Source organism: Salmo trutta, chromosome 37 (assembly GCF_901001165.1).
Source record: "Salmo trutta chromosome 37, fSalTru1.1, whole genome shotgun sequence".
In the NCBI taxonomy this organism is placed as follows: Eukaryota; Metazoa; Chordata; class Actinopteri; order Salmoniformes; family Salmonidae; genus Salmo; species Salmo trutta.
Genome location: NC_042993.1, coordinates 8,497,262 through 8,519,137, shown reverse-complemented (window position 1 = coordinate 8,519,137; position 21,876 = coordinate 8,497,262). Strand labels below are relative to the sequence as shown.

The window sequence follows — 21,876 nt, the reverse complement described above, 5'->3', positions numbered from 1 at the left end:
GGTCCCGTATCCTTTGGTCAGAGCAGCACTAAACGAAAGCAAGAAAAACCTGTCAAACAATATTTTACTTTTCAATTCTTTTCACACTGACATTTATTTTGGAACATGAAATATAATGTATATACTAAACAAAAATACAAATACAACATTCACAAATGTCAACGATTTTACTGAGTTACAGTTCATATAAGGAAATCAGTCAATTGAAATAATTGAATTAGGCTCTAATCATCTGAGACCAGCCACCCACTGGGGAGCCAGGCCCAGCCGATCAGAAATCGTTTCCCCCACATCAGCTGTCCGGGTGGCTGGTCTCAGATGATCCTGCAGGTGAAGAAGCCAGATGTGGAGTTCCTGGGCTGGCGTGGTTACATGTGGTGTGCGGTTGTGAAGAAAGTTGGACGTACTGCCAAATTCTCTAAATACGAAGTTGGAGTCAGATTATGGTAGAGATGACAATTCAATTCTCTGGCAACATCTCTGGTGGACATTCATGCAGTCAGCATGCCAATTGCACGCTTGCTCAAAACGTGAAACATCTGTTGCATTGTGTTACATGACAAAACTGCACATTTAGAGTGGCCTGCACCTGTGTAATGATCATGCTGTTTAATCAGTTTCCTGATATGCCACACCTGTCAAGTATATGGATTATCTTGGCAAAGGAGACATGCTCACCAACAGGGATGTAAACAAATTTGTCCACAACATTTTTGAGAAATAAGATTTTTGTGCTTATGGAACATTTCTGGGATGTTTTATTTCAGCTCATGAAACATGGGAGCAAAACTTTACATGTTATATTTTTGTTCAGTATATAATGTGTATTTTTATTTAATAATTAACAATTAATACAATACACAAGCGCTTTCCATTGATAAAGATATGTACTTACAGTGCGACAGGTGGGACGGGATCCTGACTACAGCAGCGCCTTTTCCTTACAAACTACATTTCGGTAAATTATAGACTCTCCCTTAGGTAACCGGAAATGACGGCAAAGGACGTAAACAAGACTTGTAAAATAAACGCTAAATTGTTATTGTTCTAGCTAGGTACGAAAGTGGACAGAATGAACGGGATTTACATATGAAATACGGTGTTATAACGACTGAATAACGGTTCGTATATCATTGATTTGTAGAGAACTCCACCAGAAAATAGTTTGTGCGTAAAAGAAGCAGCTAGCTTGCTACTAGTAAAATAGCTAGCTTCTGATTATCTAGCTAGCCTGTGTAAGATTAGCAGAGTCCTTATGGCAATGTGATGTGTAGCTAGCTAACGTGTCCATTTTTTATTATAACGCTACATTTTGCAAACTAGCATATGTCAGCGACGAACATCGTGTATAATGTGCTAATATAACTTGCTAGTACGCTGGCAAGTTTAACGTTAGACAAAGGGGAATAAAGCGATCTGTGCGAAATAAGTATGTAACTTATTCTGCATCTCAGCTGAGAACTGCCATACAGTAACTACTAGTAATTACATTTCTAGTGGCATAATTGCATCCACGAATGCTTAGTTAGCAAGCTGAAGGCAACACTTCGAAGTTATTACTAAACTGACTGCATACTGTTACATTTGCAACGAAACATCGTCAATGGGAGTTGTTTTCCGTCATTGGATGTTGTGTGCCAAATGTAATAAATGAATAAACCTGTATTGTTTCTGTACAATGAAGGGTGCACGAGATGCAGGAGGGAAATATTAATGACGCTTTGCCTACCTCCAAGAGCCACACAGGCTCCCACCCCATGCAGAGTAAGATTGTTAAACCTTCTAAAATCTGCATCATTGATATAGCTGTGTATTAACCTCTTCATGACAAAGTGATAACAGTTATTTATCCATAATAATGCCTACTGTATATTTCTCCCTCTGTAGCTCCGAAGAACGAGGATGCCTATGAAATCTCCATTCCCTTTGAGGAGAACAACTTTGAGCAGCAAGGCTTCTTCAACCAGAATGAACAGAGTTTTGACGGTTCATATCAAAGCTTTTATTTTCTACTAGATCAGAACCCATACCATAGATTAATGTAGTTGAATGACCATCTGGAAGGACAGTCCAGTGAGTCCACTCACCTGGTTTCTTCGGTGTGAATCGGTTAGGGATTAAGATTAATCCTAATATTCATTCCCTGACCCTTAACTTCCTGTGTGTGTTTCTCAGAGTCGCCCCTTCCCTCGGGCGCCCCCCCCACCAGGCAGCTCGTACCTGCTGATCACCAACCTGCGGACGCAGCTGCAGATCTCCCTGGAGAAGAACTCGTGGCTGCACAAACGCATCGAGGACCTAGAGGAGGAGAGGGACTTCCTACGTTGCCAGCTGGACCGCTTCATCTTCTCTACCAAGACCCAAGGCCATCAGAACCAGGGCCCCAGCGAGAGCCAGTACAGCAACGGTGAGCGAGGGGCATGGAGAGGTTTTGGGAAGGAGGATGGACACAACCATGATGGAGAAAGATGTTTTGTGATTAGAGAAGTTCTACCATGCTAACCACACCAGCCAGGTTGCGTGCACGAGCGTTGCTAAATAAATGTACACACGTTATTCAATAATTTCATCCCAACTGCTTGTGCACCTCAACCAGCGTCTGCTTAGCCAGGCGCTAAAATAGAACTTGGTTCTATTTTAGACGCTTGATTTGCTGCAAAACCCGCCTCTCCCATCTCATCATTGGTTTTTAGGAGCATATACCCACGTGGGTGATTGAAAGATGGAGGTCCACACCACCATTTGGTGGTGGTAATGTACCTTAAATATGGTTGCCAACCGCCATATAAAACTCCACAAAAGAAGAAGAATGAACAAACGTCCCCTTTTTGTCTGTGGATTAATTATCAGAGTAGAGAACACACGATTTTGTTTGACTCAACATGGGTAAAAAAAATTATAAAAAGAACCAGCAAAAAAAGGACCATATGCATTTCAGGTAAAATAACAACCCAATGTTTATTTTCTAGGACAAATTAGCTAGCAACAGCAAGCTAGCTAAATGTCCATGAAAGTTTCATGTGTGTTTCGACCTGTCCCCAAATTAATATAGTTGGTCCACAGTTGGTTTTGGTATTTTAACCTGCATGTCAAGACAACATACTTTTTACAGGCATAGATTTATTCTCGGGAACCGTTGTTATTCCTCCTGCAGGCTATGACTCTAGACGTTTTGAATGGAAGCCGAGGAGAGAGGGGGAGCGGCCAGCTGGTAAGGACTGCTTTATGACCTCACTAGTCCCTTGTTGTTCATGATACATGTATCTAGATCCAGAGCATATTCTATACATTCTCATCACCTCTCAGCACTACTGGCCTCAGTTCACTGATTACCCTCATTGATCTTCTCCTTTTCCGTTCGTTAACCCTTTCAGAGCAGAAGTCTGAGCCACAGCGTTTCACATCTCGTCAGATATTACAGCGAAGACCATCCCCCACTGCCATGGCCCCACCCAAAAACCACACTTCCAGCACGATAGCCAATCAGATGGCCGCGATGAGCTCCATGTTCAGCTCCGGGGCCTCCCAGACCCTCTTGCAGGGGCACAGCAGTGGCAGTAGCGGCACTAACAGAGCCACCATGAGTGACATGAATGCACACGGGAGCGTAGGGCCAGGTAATGCGATCCAGACTAGAGGTTGACATATGAACAGGACTCTTGCAGGTGCCAAAGGATTCTGGCAGGAATGGGAGAGCCCTCCCGAGTAGTGCAGTGGTCTAAGGCCCTGCATCGCTGTGCCACTAGAGATTCTGGGTTCGAGTCCAGGCTCTGGCGCAGCCGGCCGCGACCGAGAGACCCATGGTTTGGCGCACAATTGGCCCAGCGTTGTCCGGGTTAGGGGAGGGTTTCGCCAGCAGGGATGTCCTTGCTTATGTATATTTGAGCAATTCCATTTACTTTTGATTCTTAAGTATATTTAAACCAAATACTTTTAGACTTTTACTCAAGTAGTATTTTACTGGGTGACTTTTACTTGAGTCATTTTCTAATAAGGTATCTTTACTTTTACACAAGTATGACAATTGGGTACTTTTTCCACCACTAATAGTCTAGCACCTCTAGTCTATCACCTCTATCAGCTCTAGTCTATCACCTCTATCACCTCTAGTTTAGCACCTCTATCACCTCTAGTCTATCACCTCTAGTCTAGCACTTCTATCACCTCTAGTCTAGCACCTCTAGTCTAGCACCTCTATCACCTCTAGTCTATCAGCTCTAGTCTATCACCTCTATCACCTCTAGTTTAGCACCTCTATCACCTCTAGTCTAGCACTTCTATCACCTCTAGTCTAGCACCTCTTGTCTAGCACCTCTAGCACCTCTAGTCTAGCACCTCTTATCACCTCTAGTCTATCAGCTCTAGTCTATCACCTCTATCACCTCTAGTTTAGCACCTCTATCACCTCTAGTCTATCACCTCTAGTCTAGCACCTCTAGTCTAGCACCTCTAACACCTCTAGTCTAGCACCTCTAGCACCTCTAGTCTAGCACCTATAACACCTCTAGTCTAGCACCTGTAGCACCTCTAGTCTAGCACCTCTAGCACCTTTAGTCTAGCACGTCTATCACCTCTAGTCTATCACCTCTATCACCTCTAGTCTATCACCTCTAGTCTATCACCTCTAGTCTAGCACCTCCAGTTTAGCACCTCTATCACCTCTAGTCTAGCACGTCTATCACCTCTAGTCTATCACCTCTATCACCTCTAGTCTAGCACCTCTAGTCTAACACCTCTAGTCTAGCACCTATAGCACCTCTAGTCTAGCACCTCTAGTCTAGCACGTCTATCACCTCTAGTCTATCACCTCTATCACCTCTAGTCTATCACCTCTAGTCTAGCACCTCTAGCACCTCTAGTTTAGCACCTCTATCACCTCTAGTCTATCACCTCTAGTCTAGCACCTCTATCACCTCTAGTTTAGCACCTCTATCACCTCTAGTCTATCACCTCTAGTCTAACACCTCTAGTCTAGCACCTCTAGCACCTCTAGTCTAGCACCTATAACACCTCTAGTCTAGCACCTGTAGCACCTCTAGTCTAGCACCTCTAGCACCTCTAGTCTAGCACGTCTATCACCTCTAGTCTATCACCTCTATCACCTCTAGTCTATCACCTCTAGTCTATCACCTCTAGTCTAGCACCTCCAGTTTAGCACCTCTATCACCTCTAGTCTATCACCTCTAGTCTAGCACCTCTAGTCTAACACCTCTAGTCTAGCACCTCTAGCACCTCTAGTCTAGCACCTCTAGTCTAGCACGTCTATCACCTCTAGTCTATCACCTCTATCACCTCTAGTCTATCACCTCTAGTCTAGCACCTCTAGCACCTCTAGTTTAGCACCTCTATCACCTCTAGTCTATCACCTCTAGTCTAGCACCTCTAGTCTAACACCTCTAGTCTATCACCTCTAGCACCTCTAGTCTAGCACCTCTAGCACCTCTAGTCTAGCACCTCTAGCACCTCTAGTCTAGCACGTCTATCACCTCTAGTCTATCACCTCTATCACCTCTAGTCTATCAGCTCTAGTCTATCACCTCTAGTCTAGCACTTCTATCACCTGTAGTCTAGCACCTCTTGTCTAGCACCTCTAGCACCTCTAGTCTAGCACCTCTATCACCTTTAGTCTATCAGCTCTAGTCTATCAACTCTATCACCTCTATTTTAGCACCTCTATCACCTCTAGTCTATCACTTCTAGTCTAGCACCTCTAACACTCTAGTCTAGCACCTCTATCACCTCTAGTCTATCACCTCTATCACCTCTAGTCTATCACCTCTATCATCTCTAGTCTAGCACCTCTAGTCTAGCACCTCTATCACCTCTAGTCTATCACCTCTAGTCTATCACCTCTATCACCTCTATCACCTCTAGTCTATCACCTCTAGTCTAGCACCTCTAGTCTAGCACCTCTATCACCTCTAGTCTATCACCTCTATCATCTCTAGTCTAGCACCTCTAGTCTAGCACCTCTAGTCTATCAGCTCTAGTCTAGTACCTCTATCACCTCTAGTCTAGCACCTCTATCACCTCTAGTCTAGCACCTCTAGTCTAGCACCTCTAGTCTAGCAGCTCTAGTCTAGCACCTCTAGTCTAGCATCTCTATCACCTCTAGTCTAGCACCTATATCACCTCTAGTCTAGCACCCCTATCAGCTCTAGTCTAGCACCTCAAGTCTAGCACCTCTAGTCTAGCACCCCTATCAGCTCTAGTCTAGCATCTCTATCAGCTCTAGTCTAGCACCTCTATCACCTCTAGTCTATCACCTCTAGTCTAGCACCTCTAGTCTAGCACCTCTAACACCTCTAGTCTAGCACCTCTAGCACCTCTAGTCTAGCACCTATAACACCTCTAGTCTAGCACCTGTAGCACCTCTAGTCTAGCACCTCTAGCATCTCTAGTCTAGCACGTCTATCACCTCTAGTCTATCACCTCTATCACCTGTAGTCTATCACCTCTAGTCTAGCACCTCTAGTCTAGCACCTCTAACACCTCTAGTCTAGCACCTCTAGCACCTCAAGTCTAGCACCTCTAACACCTCTAGTCTAGCACCTCTAGTTTAGCACCTCTATCACCTCTAGTCTATCATCTCTAGTCTAGCACCTCTAGTCTAGCACCTCTAACAGCTTTAGTCTAGCACCTCTTGCACCTCTAGTCTAGCACCTCTAGCACCACTAGTCTAGCACGTCTATCGCCTCTAGTCTATCACCTCTATCACCTCTAGTCTATTAGCTCTAGTCTATCACCTCAAGTCTAGCACTTCTATCACCTGTAGGCACCTCTTGTCTAGCACCTCTAGTCTAGCACCTCTATCACCTTTAGTCTATCAGCTCTAGTCTATCACCTCTATCACCTCTAGTTTGCACCTCTATCACCTCTAGTCTATCACCTCTAGTCTAGCACCTCTAGTCTAGCACCTCTAACACTCTAGTCTAGCACATCTAGCACCTCTAGTCTAGCACGTCTATCATCTCTAGTCTATCACCTCTATCACCTCTAGTCTATCACCTCTATCATCTCTAGTCTACCACCTCTAACACCTCTAGTCTAGCACCTCTAGTCTAGCACCTCTATCACCTCTAGTCTATCACCTCTATCATCTCTAGTCTAGCACCTCTAGTCTAGCACCTCTATCACCTCTAGTCTATCACCTCTATCATCTCTAGTCTAGCACCTCTAGTCTAGCACCTCTAGTCTATCAGCTCTAGTCTAGTACCTCTATCACCTCTAGTCTAGCACCTCTATCACCTCTAGTCTAGCACCTCTAGTCTAGCACCTCTAGTCTAGCAGCTCTAGTCTAGCACCTCTAGTCTAGCATCTCTATCACCTCTAGTCTAGCACCTATATCACCTCTAGTCTAGCACCCCTATCAGCTCTAGTCTAGCACCTCAAGTCTAGCACCTCTAGTCTAGCACCCCTATCAGCTCTAGTCTAGCATCTCTATCACCTCTAGTCTAGCACCTCTATCATCTCTAGTCTAGCACCTCTATCATCTCTAGTCTAGCATCTCTATCAGCTCTAGTCTAGCACCTCTATCACCTCTAGTCTATCACCTCTAGTCTAGCACCTCTAGTCTAGCACCTCTAGCACCTCTAGTCTAGCACCCTATAACACCTCTAGTCTAGCACCTGTAGCACCTCTAGTCTAGCACCTCTAGCACCTCTAGCACCTCTAGTCTAGCACGTCTATCACCTCTAGTCTATCACCTCTATCACCTCTAGTCTAGCACCTCTAGTCTAGCACCTCTAACACCTCTAGTCTAGCACCTCTAGCACCTCTAGTCTAGCACCTCTAGTTTAGCACCTCTATCACCTCTAGTCTATCACCTCTAGTCTAGCACCTCTAGTCTAACACCTCTAGTCTAGCACCTCTAGCACCTCTAGTCTAGCACCTCTAGTCTAGCACGTCTATCACCTCTAGTCTATCACCTCTAGTTTAGCACCTCTATCACCTCTAGTCTATCACCTCTAGTCTAGCACCTCTAGTCTAGCACCTCTAACACTCTAGTCTAGCACCTCTATCACCTCTAGTCTAGCACGTCTATCACCTCTAGTCTATCACCTCTATCACCTCTAGTCTATCACCTCTATCATCTCTAGTCTAGCACCTCTAACACCTCTAGTCTAGCACCTCTATCACCTCTAGTCTATCACCTCTATCACCTCTAGTCTAGCACCTCTAGTCTAGCACCTCTATCACCTCTAGTCTAGCACCTCTAGTCTATCACCTCTATCATCTCTAGTCTAGCACCTCTAGTCTAGCACCTCTAGTCTAGCACCTCTCGTCTATCAGCTCTAGTCTAGCACCTCTATCACCTCTAGTCTAGCACCTCTAGTCTAGCACCTCTAGTCTAGCAGCTCTAGTCTAGCACCTCTAGTCTAGCACCTATATCACCTCTAGTCTAGCACCCCTATCAGCTCTAGTCTAGCACCTCAAGTCTAGCACCTCTAGTCTAGCACCCCTATCAGCTCTAGTCTAGCATCTCTATCACCTCTAGTCTAGCACCTCTATCACCTCTAGTCTAGCATCTATATCAGCTCTAGTCTAGCACCTCTATCACCTCTAGTCTATCACCCCTATCAGCTCTAGTCTAGCACCTCTATCAGTTCTAGTCTAGCACCTCTATCACCTCTAGTCTAGCACCTCTATCATCTCTAGTCTAGCACCTCTAGTCTAGCACCTCTATCACCTCTAGTCTATCACCTCTATCATCTCTAGTCTACCACCTCTAACACCTCTAGTCTAGCATCTCTAGTCTAGCACCTCTATCACCTCTAGTCTATCACCTCTATCATCTCTAGTCTAGCACCTCTAGTCTAGCACCTCTATCACCTCTAGTCTATCACCTCTATCATCTCTAGTCTAGCACCTCTAGTCTAGCACCTCTAGTCTATCAGCTCTAGTCTAGTACCTCTATCACCTCTAGTCTAGCACCTCTATCACCTCTAGTCTAGCACCTCTAGTCTAGCACCTCTAGTCTAGCAGCTCTAGTCTAGCACCTCTAGTCTAGCATCTCTATCACCTCTAGTCTAGCACCTATATCACCTCTAGTCTAGCACCCCTATCAGCTCTAGTCTAGCACCTCAAGTCTAGCACCTCTAGTCTAGCACCCCTATCAGCTCTAGTCTAGCATCTCTATCACCTCTAGTCTAGCACCTCTATCATCTCTAGTCTAGCATCTCTATCAGCTCTAGTCTAGCACCTCTATCACCTCTAGTCTATCACCTCTAGTCTATCACCTCTAGTCTATCACCTCTAGTCTAGCACCTCTAACACCTCTAGTCTAGCACCTCTAGCACCTCTAGTCTAGCACCCTATAACACCTCTAGTCTAGCACCTGTAGCACCTCTAGTCTAGCACCTCTAGTCTAGCACGTCTATCACCTCTAGTCTATCACCTCTATCACCTCTAGTCTAGCACCTCTAGTCTAGCACCTCTAACACCTCTAGTCTAGCACCTCTAGCACCTCTAGTCTAGCAACTCTAACACCTCTAGTCTTGCACCTCTAGTTTAGCACCTCTATCACCTCTAGTCTATCACCTCTAGTCTAGCACCTCTAGTCTAACACCTCTAGTCTAGCACCTCTAGTCTAGCACCTCTAGTCTAGCACGTCTATCACCTCTAGTCTATCACCTCTAGTCTATCACCTCTAGTCTAGCACCTCTAGTCTAACACCTCTAGTCTAGCACCTCTAGCACCTCTAGTCTAGCACCTCTAGTCTAGCACGTCTATCACCTCTAGTCTATCACCTCTAGTTTAGCACCTCTATCACCTCTAGTCTATCACCTCTAGTCTAGCACCTCTAGTCTAGCACCTCTAACACTCTAGTCTAGCACCTCTATCACCTCTAGTCTAGCACGTCTATCACCTCTAGTCTATCACCTCTATCACCTCTAGTCTATCACCTCTATCATCTCTAGTCTAGCACCTCTAACACCTCTAGTTTAGCACCTCTAGTCTAGCACCTCTATCACCTCTAGTCTATCACCTCTATCACCTCTAGTCTAGCACCTCTAGTCTAGCACCTCTATCACCTCTAGTCTAGCACCTCTAGTCTATCACCTCTATCATCTCTAGTCTAGCACCTCTAGTCTAGCACCTCTAGTCTAGCACCTCTCGTCTATCAGCTCTAGTCTAGCACCTCTATCACCTCTAGTCTAGCACCTCTAGTCTAGCACCTCTAGTCTAGCAGCTCTAGTCTAGCACCTCTAGTCTAGCACCTATATCACCTCTAGTCTAGCACCCCTATCAGCTCTAGTCTAGCACCTCAAGTCTAGCACCTCTAGTCTAGCACCCCTATCAGCTCTAGTCTAGCATCTCTATCACCTCTAGTCTAGCACCTCTATCACCTCTAGTCTAGCATCTCTATCAGCTCTAGTCTAGCACCTCTATCACCTCTAGTCTATCACCCCTATCAGCTCTAGTCTAGCACCTCTATCAGTTCTAGTCTAGCACCTCTATCACCTCTAGTCTATCACCTCTATCATCTCTAGTCTAGCACCTCTAGTCTAGCACCTCTATCACCTCTAGTCTATCACCTCTATCATCTCTAGTCTACCACCTCTAACACCTCTAGTCTAGCACCTCTAGTCTAGCACCTCTATCACCTCTAGTCTATCACCTCTATCATCTCTAGTCTAGCACCTCTAGTCTAGCACCTCTATCACCTCTAGTCTATCACCTCTATCATCTCTAGTCTAGCACCTCTAGTCTAGCACCTCTAGTCTATCAGCTCTAGTCTAGTACCTCTATCACCTCTAGTCTAGTACCTCTATCACCTCTAGTCTAGCACCTCTAGTCTAGCACCTCTAGTCTAGCAGCTCTAGTCTAGCACCTCTAGTCTAGCATCTCTATCACCTCTAGTCTAGCACCTATATCACCTCTAGTCTAGCACCCCTATCAGCTCTAGTCTAGCACCTCAAGTCTAGCACCTCTAGTCTAGCACCCCTATCAGCTCTAGTCTAGCATCTCTATCACCTCTAGTCTAGCACCTCTATCATCTCTAGTCTAGCATCTCTATCAGCTCTAGTCTAGCACCTCTATCACCTCTAGTCTATCACCTCTAGTCTATCACCTCTAGTCTAGCACCTCTAGTCTAGCACCTCTAACACCTCTAGTCTAGCACCTCTAGCACCTCTAGTCTAGCACCCTATAACACCTCTAGTCTAGCACCTGTAGCACCTCTAGTCTAGCACCTCTAGCACCTCTAGTCTAGCACGTCTATCACCTCTAGTCTATCACCTCTATCACCTCTAGTCTAGCACCTCTAGTCTAGCACCTCTAACACCTCTAGTCTAGCACCTCTAGCACCTCTAGTCTAGCAACTCTAACACCTCTAGTCTAGCACCTCTAGTCTAGCAGCTCTAGTCTAGCACCTCTAGTCTAGCACCTATATCACCTCTAGTCTAGCACCCCTATCAGCTCTAGTCTAGCACCTCAAGTCTAGCACCTCTAGTCTAGCACCCCTATCAGCTCTAGTCTAGCATCTCTATCACCTCTAGTCTAGCACCTCTATCACCTCTAGTCTAGCATCTATATCAGCTCTAGTCTAGCACCTCTATCACCTCTAGTCTATCACCCCTATCAGCTCTAGTCTAGCACCTCTATCAGTTCTAGTCTAGCACCTCTATCACCTCTAGTCTATCACCTCTATCATCTCTAGTCTAGCACCTCTAGTCTAGCACCTCTATCACCTCTAGTCTATCACCTCTATCATCTCTAGTCTACCACCTCTAACACCTCTAGTCTAGCATCTCTAGTCTAGCACCTCTATCACCTCTAGTCTATCACCTCTATCATCTCTAGTCTAGCACCTCTAGTCTAGCACCTCTATCACCTCTAGTCTATCACCTCTATCATCTCTAGTCTAGCACCTCTAGTCTAGCACCTCTAGTCTATCAGCTCTAGTCTAGTACCTCTATCACCTCTAGTCTAGCACCTCTATCACCTCTAGTCTAGCACCTCTAGTCTAGCACCTCTAGTCTAGCAGCTCTAGTCTAGCACCTCTAGTCTAGCATCTCTATCACCTCTAGTCTAGCACCTCTATCACCTCTAGTCTAGCACCCCTATCAGCTCTAGTCTAGCACCTCAAGTCTAGCACCTCTAGTCTAGCACCCCTATCAGCTCTAGTCTAGCATCTCTATCACCTCTAGTCTAGCACCTCTATCATCTCTAGTCTAGCATCTCTATCAGCTCTAGTCTAGCACCTCTATCACCTCTAGTCTATCACCTCTAGTCTATCACCTCTAGTCTAGCACCTCTAGTCTAGCACCTCTAACACCTCTAGTCTAGCACCTCTAGCACCTCTAGTCTAGCACCCTATAACACCTCTAGTCTAGCACCTGTAGCACCTCTAGTCTAGCACCTCTAGTCTAGCACGTCTATCACCTCTAGTCTATCACCTCTATCACCTCTAGTCTAGCACCTCTAGTCTAGCACCTCTAACACCTCTAGTCTAGCACCTCTAGCACCTCTAGTCTAGCAACTCTAACACCTCTAGTCTTGCACCTCTAGTTTAGCACCTCTATCACCTCTAGTCTATCACCTCTAGTCTAGCACCTCTAGTCTAACACCTCTAGTCTAGCACCTCTAGTCTAGCACCTCTAGTCTAGCACGTCTATCACCTCTAGTCTATCACCTCTAGTCTATCACCTCTAGTCTAGCACCTCTAGTCTAACACCTCTAGTCTAGCACCTCTAGCACCTCTAGTCTAGCACCTCTAGTCTAGCACGTCTATCACCTCTAGTCTATCACCTCTAGTTTAGCACCTCTATCACCTCTAGTCTATCACCTCTAGTCTAGCACCTCTAGTCTAGCACCTCTAACACTCTAGTCTAGCACCTCTATCACCTCTAGTCTAGCACGTCTATCACCTCTAGTCTATCACCTCTATCACCTCTAGTCTATCACCTCTATCATCTCTAGTCTAGCACCTCTAACACCTCTAGTTTAGCACCTCTAGTCTAGCACCTCTATCACCTCTAGTCTATCACCTCTATCACCTCTAGTCTAGCACCTCTAGTCTAGCACCTCTATCACCTCTAGTCTAGCACCTCTAGTCTATCACCTCTATCATCTCTAGTCTAGCACCTCTAGTCTAGCACCTCTAGTCTAGCACCTCTCGTCTATCAGCTCTAGTCTAGCACCTCTATCACCTCTAGTCTAGCACCTCTAGTCTAGCACCTCTAGTCTAGCAGCTCTAGTCTAGCACCTCTAGTCTAGCACCTATATCACCTCTAGTCTAGCACCCCTATCAGCTCTAGTCTAGCACCTCAAGTCTAGCACCTCTAGTCTAGCACCCCTATCAGCTCTAGTCTAGCATCTCTATCACCTCTAGTCTAGCACCTCTATCACCTCTAGTCTAGCATCTATATCAGCTCTAGTCTAGCACCTCTATCACCTCTAGTCTATCACCCCTATCAGCTCTAGTCTAGCACCTCTATCAGTTCTAGTCTAGCACCTCTATCACCTCTAGTCTATCACCTCTATCATCTCTAGTCTAGCACCTCTAGTCTAGCACCTCTATCACCTCTAGTCTATCACCTCTATCATCTCTAGTCTACCACCTCTAACACCTCTAGTCTAGCACCTCTAGTCTAGCACCTCTATCACCTCTAGTCTATCACCTCTATCATCTCTAGTCTAGCACCTCTAGTCTAGCACCTCTATCACCTCTAGTCTATCACCTCTATCATCTCTAGTCTAGCACCTCTAGTCTAGCACCTCTAGTCTATCAGCTCTAGTCTAGTACCTCTATCACCTCTAGTCTAGCACCTCTATCACCTCTAGTCTAGCACCTCTAGTCTAGCACCTCTAGTCTAGCAGCTCTAGTCTAGCACCTCTAGTCTAGCATCTCTATCACCTCTAGTCTAGCACCTATATCACCTCTAGTCTAGCACCCCTATCAGCTCTAGTCTAGCACCTCAAGTCTAGCACCTCTAGTCTAGCACCCCTATCAGCTCTAGTCTAGCATCTCTATCACCTCTAGTCTAGCACCTCTATCATCTCTAGTCTAGCATCTCTATCAGCTCTAGTCTAGCACCTCTATCACCTCTAGTCTATCACCTCTAGTCTATCACCTCTAGTCTAGCACCTCTAGTCTAGCACCTCTAACACCTCTAGTCTAGCACCTCTAGCACCTCTAGTCTAGCACCCTATAACACCTCTAGTCTAGCACCTGTAGCACCTCTAGTCTAGCACCTCTAGCACCTCTAGTCTAGCACGTCTATCACCTCTAGTCTATCACCTCTATCACCTCTAGTCTAGCACCTCTAGTCTAGCACCTCTAACACCTCTAGTCTAGCACCTCTAGCACCTCTAGTCTAGCAACTCTAACACCTCTAGTCTAGCACCTCTAGTTTAGCACCTCTATCACCTCTAGTCTATCACCTCTAGTCTAGCACCTCTAGTCTAACACCTCTAGTCTAGCACCTCTAGTCTAGCACCTCTAGTCTAGCACGTCTATCACCTCTAGTCTATCACCTCTAGTTTAGCACCTCTATCACCTCTAGTCTATCACCTCTAGTCTAGCACCTCTAGTCTAGCACATCTAACACTCTAGTCTAGCACCTCTATCACCTCTAGTCTAGCACGTCTATCACCTCTAGTCTATCACCTCTATCACCTCTAGTCTATCACCTCTATCATCTCTAGTCTAGCACCTCTAACACCTCTAGTTTAGCACCTCTAGTCTAGCACCTCTATCACCTCTAGTCTATCACCTCTATCACCTCTAGTCTAGCACCTCTAGTCTAGCACCTCTATCACCTCTAGTCTAGCACCTCTAGTCTATCACCTCTATCATCTCTAGTCTAGCACCTCTAGTCTAGCACCTCTAGTCTAGCACCTCTCGTCTATCAGCTCTAGTCTAGCACCTCTATCACCTCTAGTCTAGCACCTCTAGTCTAGCACCTCTAGTCTAGCAGCTCTAGTCTAGCACCTCTAGTCTAGCACCTATATCACCTCTAGTCTAGCACCCCTATCAGCTCTAGTCTAGCACCTCAAGTCTAGCACCTCTAGTCTAGCACCCCTATCAGCTCTAGTCTAGCATCTCTATCACCTCTAGTCTAGCACCTCTATCACCTCTAGTCTAGCATCTATATCAGCTCTAGTCTAGCACCTCTATCACCTCTAGTCTATCACCCCTATCAGCTCTAGTCTAGCACCTCTATCAGTTCTAGTCTAGCACCTCTATCACCTCTAGTCTATCACCTCTATCATCTCTAGTCTAGCACCTCTAGTCTAGCACCTCTATCACCTCTAGTCTATCACCTCTATCATCTCTAGTCTAGCACCTCTAGTCTAGCACCTCTAGTCTATCAGCTCTAGTCTAGTACCTCTATCACCTCTAGTCTAGCACCTCTATCACCTCTAGTCTATCACCTCTATCATCTCTAGTCTAGCACCTCTAGTCTAGCACCTCTAGTCTAGCAGCTCTAGTCTAGCACCTCTAGTCTAGCATCTCTATCACCTCTAGTCTAGCACCTATATCACCTCTAGTCTAGCACCCCTATCAGCTCTAGTCTAGCACCTCAAGTCTAGCACCTCTAGTCTAGCACCCCTATCAGCTCTAGTCTAGCATCTCTATCACCTCTAGTCTAGCACCTCTATCATCTCTAGTCTAGCATCTCTATCAGCTCTAGTCTAGCACCTCTATCACCTCTAGTCTATCACCTCTAGTCTAGCACCTCTAGTCTAGCACCTCTAACACCTCTAGTCTAGCACCTCTAGCACCTCTAGTCTAGCACCCTATAACACCTCTAGTCTAGCACCTGTAGCACCTCTAGTCTAGCACCTCTAGCACCTCTAGTCTAGCACGTCTATCACCTCTAGTCTATCACCTCTATCACCTCTAGTCTAGCACCTCTATCACCTCTAGTCTAGCACCTCTAGCACCTCTAGTCTAGCACCCTATAACACCTCTAGTCTAGCACCTGTAGCACCTCTAGTCTAGCACCTCTAGCACCTCTAGTCTAGCACGTCTATCACCTCTAGTCTATCACCTCTATCACCTCTAGTCTAGCACCTCTAGTCTAGCACCTCTAACACCTCTAGTCTAGCACCTCTAGCACCTCTAGTCTAGCAACTCTAACACCTCTAGTCTAGCACCTCTAGTTTAGCACCTCTATCACCTCTAGTCTATCACCTCTAGTCTAGCACCTCTAGTCTAACACCTCTAGTCTAGCACCTCTAGCACCTCTAGTCTAGCACCTCTAGTCTTGCACGTCTATAAACTCTAGTCTATCACCTCTAGTTTAGGCTCTCTATCACCTCTAGTCTATCACCTCTAGTCTAGCACCTCTAGTCTAGCACCTCTATCACCTCTAGTCTAGCACGTCTATCACCTCTAGTCTATCACCTCTATCACCTCTAGTCTATCACCTCTATCATCTCTAGTCTAGCACCTCTAACACCTCTAGTTTAGCACCTCTAGTCTAGCACCTCTATCACCTCTAGTCTATCACCTCTATCACCTCTAGTCTAGCACCTCTAGTCTAGCACCTCTATCACCTCTAGTCTAGCACCTCTAGTCTATCACCTCTATCATCTCTAGTCTAGCACCTCTAGTCTAGCACCTCTAGTCTAGCACCTCTCGTCTATCACCTCTAGTCTAGCACCTCTAGTCTAGCAGCTCTAGTCTAGCAGCTCTAGTCTAGCACCTCTAGTCTAGCACCTATATCACCTCTAGTCTAGCACCCCTATCAGCTCTAGTCTAGCACCTCAAGTCTAGCACCTCTAGTCTAGCACCCCTATCAGCTCTAGTCTAGCATCTCTATCACCTCTAGTCTAGCACCTCTATCACCTCTAGTCTAGCATCTATATCAGCTCTAGTCTAGCACCTCTATCACCTCTAGTCTATCACCCCTATCAGCTCTAGTCTAGCACCTCTATCAGTTCTAGTCTAGCACCTCTATCACCTCTAGTCTATCACCTCTATCATCTCTAGTCTAGTACCTCTAGTCTAGCACCTCTATCACCTCTAGTCTATCACCTCTATCATCTCTAGTCTAGCACCTCTAGTCTAGCACCTCTAGTCTATCAGCTCTAGTCTAGTACCTCTATCACCTCTAGTCTAGCACCTCTATCACCTCTAGTCTATCACCTCTATCATCTCTAGTCTAGCATCTCTAGTCTAGCACCTCTAGTCTAGCACCTCTAGTCTATCAGCTCTAGTCTAGTACCTCTATCACCTCTAGTCTAGCACCTCTATCACCTCTAGTCTATCACCTCTATCATCTCTAGGCTAGCACCTCTAGTCTAGCACCTCTAGTTTAGCAGCTCTAGTCTAGCACCTCTAGTCTAGCATCTCTATCACCTCTAGTCTAGCACCTATATCACCTCTAGTCTAGCACCCCTATCAGCTCTAGTCTAGCACCTCAAGTCTAGCACCTCTAGTCTAGCACCCCTATCAGCTCTAGTCTAGCACCTCTATCATCTCTAGTCTAGCATCTCTATCAGCTCTAGTCTAGCACCTCTATCACCTCTAGTCTATCACCTCTAGTCTAGCACCTCTAGTCTAGCACCTCTAACACCTCTAGTCTAGCACCTCTAGCACCTCTAGTCTAGCACCCTATAACACCTCTAGTCTAGCACCTGTAGCACCTCTAGTCTAGCACCTCTAGCACCTCTAGTCTAGCACGTCTATCACCTCTAGTCTATCACCTCTATCACCTCTAGTCTAGCACCTCTAGTCTAGCACCTCTAACACCTCTAGTCTAGCACCTCTAGCACCTCTAGTCTAGCACCTCTAACACCTCTAGTCTAGCACCTCTAGTTTAGCACCTCTATCACCTCTAGTCTATCACCTCTAGTCTAGCACTTCTAGTCTAACACCTCTAGTCTAGCACCTCTAGCACCTCTAGTCTAGCACCTCTAGTCTAGCACGTCTATCACCTCTAGTCTATCACCTCTATCACCTCTAGTCTATCAGCTCTAGTCTATCACCTCTAGTCTAGCACTTCTATCACCTGTAGTCTAGCACCTCTTGTCTAGCACCTCTATCACCTTTAGTCTATCAGCTCTAGTCTATCACCTCTATCACCTCTAGTTTAGCACCTCTATCACCTCTAGTCTATCACCTCTAGTCTAGCACCTTTAGTCTAGCACCTCTAACACTCTAGTCTAGCACCTCTATCACCTCTAGTCTAGCACGTCTATCACCTCTAGTCTATCACCTCTATCACCTCTAGTCTATCACCTCTATCATCTCTAGTCTAGCACCTCTAACACCTCTAGTTTAGAACCTCTAGTCTAGCACCTCTATCACCTCTAGTCTATCACCCCTATCAACTCTAGTCTAGCACCTCTATCAGTTCTAGTCTAGCACCTCTATCAGCTCTAGTCTATCACCTCTAGTCCATCACCTCTATCAGCTCTAGTCTAGCACCTCTATCAGCTCTAGTCTAGCATCTCTATCAGCTCTAGTCTAGCACCTCTATCACCTCTAGTCTAGCACCTCTATCAGCTCTAGTTTAGCACCTCTGGTCTAACACCTCTGTCATCTCTAGTCTATCACCTCTAGTCTAGCACCTCTAGTCTAGCACCTCTAGTCTAGCACCTCTGTCATCTCTAGTCTATCACCTCTATCACCTCTAGTCTAGCACCTCTAGTCTAGCACCTCTAGCACCTCTCATCTCTATTCTATCACCTCTATCACCTCTAGTCTAGCACCTCTAGTCTAGCACCTATAGTCTAGCACTTCTAGTCTAGTACCTCTATCATCTCTAGTTTATCACCTCTAGTCTATTACCTCTAGTCTAGCACCTTTAGCACCTCTAGTCTAGCACGTCTAGTCTAGCACCTCTATCACCTGTAGTCTATCACCTCTATCATCTCTAGTCTAGCACCTCTAGTCTAGCATCTCTAGCACCCCTATCAGCTCTAGTCTAGCACCTCAAGTCTAGCACCTCTAGTCTAGCACCTCTTTCAGCTCTAGTGTAGCACCTTTATCACCTCTAGTCTATCACCCCTATCAGCTCTAGTCTAGCACCTCTATCACCTCTAGTCTAGCACCTCTATAACCTCTAGTCTAGCATCTCTATCAGCTCTAGTCTAGCACCTCTATCAGCTCTAGTCTATCACCCCTATCAGCTCTAGTCTAGCACCTCTATCACCTCTAGTCTAGCACCTCTATCACCTCTAGTCCATCACCTCTATCAGCTCTAGTCTAGCACCTCTATCAGCTCTAGTCTAGCACCTCTATCACCTGTAGTCTATCACCTGTAGTCTATCACCTCTAGTTTAGCACCTCTATCAGCTCTAGTTTAGCACCTCTGGTCTAGCACCTCTGTCATCTCTAGTCTATCACCTCTAGTCTAGCACCTCTATCACCTCTAGTCTAGCATCTCTAGTCTAGCACCTCTATCAGCTCTAGTCTAGCACCTCTATCACCTCTAGTCTAGCACCTGTAGTCTAGCACCTCTATCACCTGTAGTCTATCACCTGTAGTCTATTACCTCTAGTCTAGCACCTCTATCAGCTCTAGTTTAGCACCTCTGGTCTAGCATCTCTGTCATCTCTAGTCTATCACCTCTAGTCTAGCACCTATAGTCTAGCACCTATAGTCTAGCACTTCTAGTCTAGTACCTCTATCACCTCTAGTCTATCACCTCTAGCACCTCTAGTCTAGCACCTCTATCACCTGTAGTCTATCACCTCTATCACCTCTAGTCTTGCACCTATAGTCTAGTACCTCTAGTTTATCACCTCTAGTCTAGCACCTCTAGTCTAGCACCTCTATCACCTCTAGTCTATCACCTCTAGTCTATCACCTCTAGTCTAGCACCTCTAGTCTAGCACCTCAAGTCTAGCATCTCTAGTCTATCACCTCTATCACCTCTAGTCTATCACCTCTAGTCTAGCACCTCTATCATCTCTAGTCTATCACCTCTAGTCTATCACCTCTAGTCTAGCACCTCTAGTCTATCATCTCTAGTCTAGCATCTCTAGTTTATCACCTCTAGTCTAGCACCTCTAGTCTAGCACCTCTAGTCTATCACCTCTAGTCTATCACCTCTAGTCTAGCACCTCTAGTCTAGCACCTCAAGTCTAGCATCTCTAGTCTATCACCTCTATCACCTCTAGTCTATCACCTCTAGTCTAGCACCTCTATCATCTCTAGTCTATCACCTCTAGTCTATCACCTCTAGTCTAGCACCTCTAGTCTATCATCTCTAGTCTAGCATCTCTAGTTTATCACCTCTAGTCTAGCACCTCTAGTCTAGCACCTCTAGTCTATCACCTCTAGTCTATCACCTCTAGTCTAGCACCTCTAGTCTAGCACCTCAAGTCTAGCATCTCTAGTCTATCACCTCTAGTCTATCACCTCTAGTCTATCACCTCTATCACCTCTAGTCTATCACCTCTAGTCTAGCACCTCTAGTCTATCATCTCTAGTCTAGCATCTCTAGTTTATCACCTCTATCACCTCTAGTCTAGCATCTCTAGTCTAGCACCTCTAGTCTATCACCTCTAGCACCTCTAGTCTAGCACCTCTAGTCTAGCACCTCTATCACCTCTAGTCTATCACCTCTAGTCTTATCACCTGTAGTCTAGCACATCAGTCTAGCACCTCTAGTCTAAAGTAGTTTTTTATGAGGTCTTGTTTGTCTGTTTAGATTCCCTTTCCCTCCTGGGGGAGTCTGAGGAGTTCCTGGAGCAGGATGGCTACATGAACGAGGAGGAAATGATTTCAGGAGAGGACGGGATGTCAGAGGGCATGAGCAGCGGTGGGCACCCAGGGATGAAGAGGAGGCGGGTCTTCCGATTCACCAGGGAGAGGCAGAGAGGTGAGGGACAATGGCAGCCATGTTACTCATGCCATGTTCCAATGCTTTGGAAATGCTTCTTTCCTTCCTTCCTCGATGTAGGCCTAATCAATCCCCACCTCCCTCCATCTGCTCCCCCTCTAGTCAAAGACGCTGCAGGGGTTCTGTTTCGCTACAAGAAGATCCTGCTGACCTACCAGCGGCTGAAGAACATGTCTAAGGCCTTCCAGATCCACGGTGTAGACCGCAACACGGTGGCCTCCACCACGCCCATCGCTGAGATGCTGCTGGTGGCCCCGGAGAAGGTGGCGGAGGTGGGCGAGTTTGACCCGTCCAAGGAGAAGCTGCTGGATTACGCACGGCGCTGCTACGTCGCCCTGGACGAGGAGACGCTCAGCAGGGTGCAGGCCCTGAAGAAGAACAACCTGCTACTACCCATCTCCTACAGGTTCAGACACTGAAGGGGGGAGGGACGCTGGGGCCAAGGGGATGGGGGGGTGCTCTGGGGGGAGGAGGGCTTCATTTAGTCATGAAGAAGAGCAGGGTGGGACTTTTGGGGAAGGTCATCACTCAACCATCTCCCTAAGATTCAGACATTTATGGAAAGTTAAGATTTGTGTATGGGAGTGCTGGATATGTAGGGGAGGTTGTTGCCCATCCCATACACAGAATCTGTTTTCTATTCTTAACTATTTGTTCAGAATCCTTTTGAAGACGAGGTAATGAACTATAGCATTCCTTATTTCTGACCAGAGTACTATTGAACTTTGTAGTACTTTATTTCAGTGCAATTTTGACACGTAGGGCCCCATTTTGCTAATGCCAAAAGTGGTGCTATTGTCTGAAGAGGCCGTGCTACTCCCAAATACTTACAGTAGCAGCATGAAGGTACAGTGACCAAATCGTAGATTTGTAGCATTCCAAACTGGGTCTTTATTTTCATCATACTTGAAATAAGTGCCATGCTGACTATTTGAGGTAATACGGTCTTTTTTGACGATCATCTATTTTGCGCTGTCAGAATTTCACCTTTTAGTGTCTTCATGTAAAAGTGGTGTCATATTCTGCACACTCACAAAATAAATGCCAATACTATACATCTTTATTTACA

At 46.0% G+C, this 21,876-nt stretch overlaps 1 protein-coding gene across 1 annotated transcript; it reads left to right on the top strand.

The window, feature by feature from the left end:
* The first annotated feature begins 973 nt into the window (after positions 1-973).
* LOC115177491 (coiled-coil domain-containing protein 106-like) lies at positions 974-21,226 on the top strand. Its single transcript, XM_029738307.1, is given in 9 exon segments — positions 974-1,121; positions 1,685-1,764; positions 1,888-1,986; positions 2,176-2,198; positions 2,200-2,407; positions 3,155-3,211; positions 3,375-3,617; positions 20,616-20,786; positions 20,910-21,226. Coding segments are annotated over 8 exon segments (1,188 nt in total). The 5' UTR covers positions 974-1,121; positions 1,685-1,694.
* The last annotated feature ends 650 nt before the right edge of the window (positions 21,227-21,876 follow it).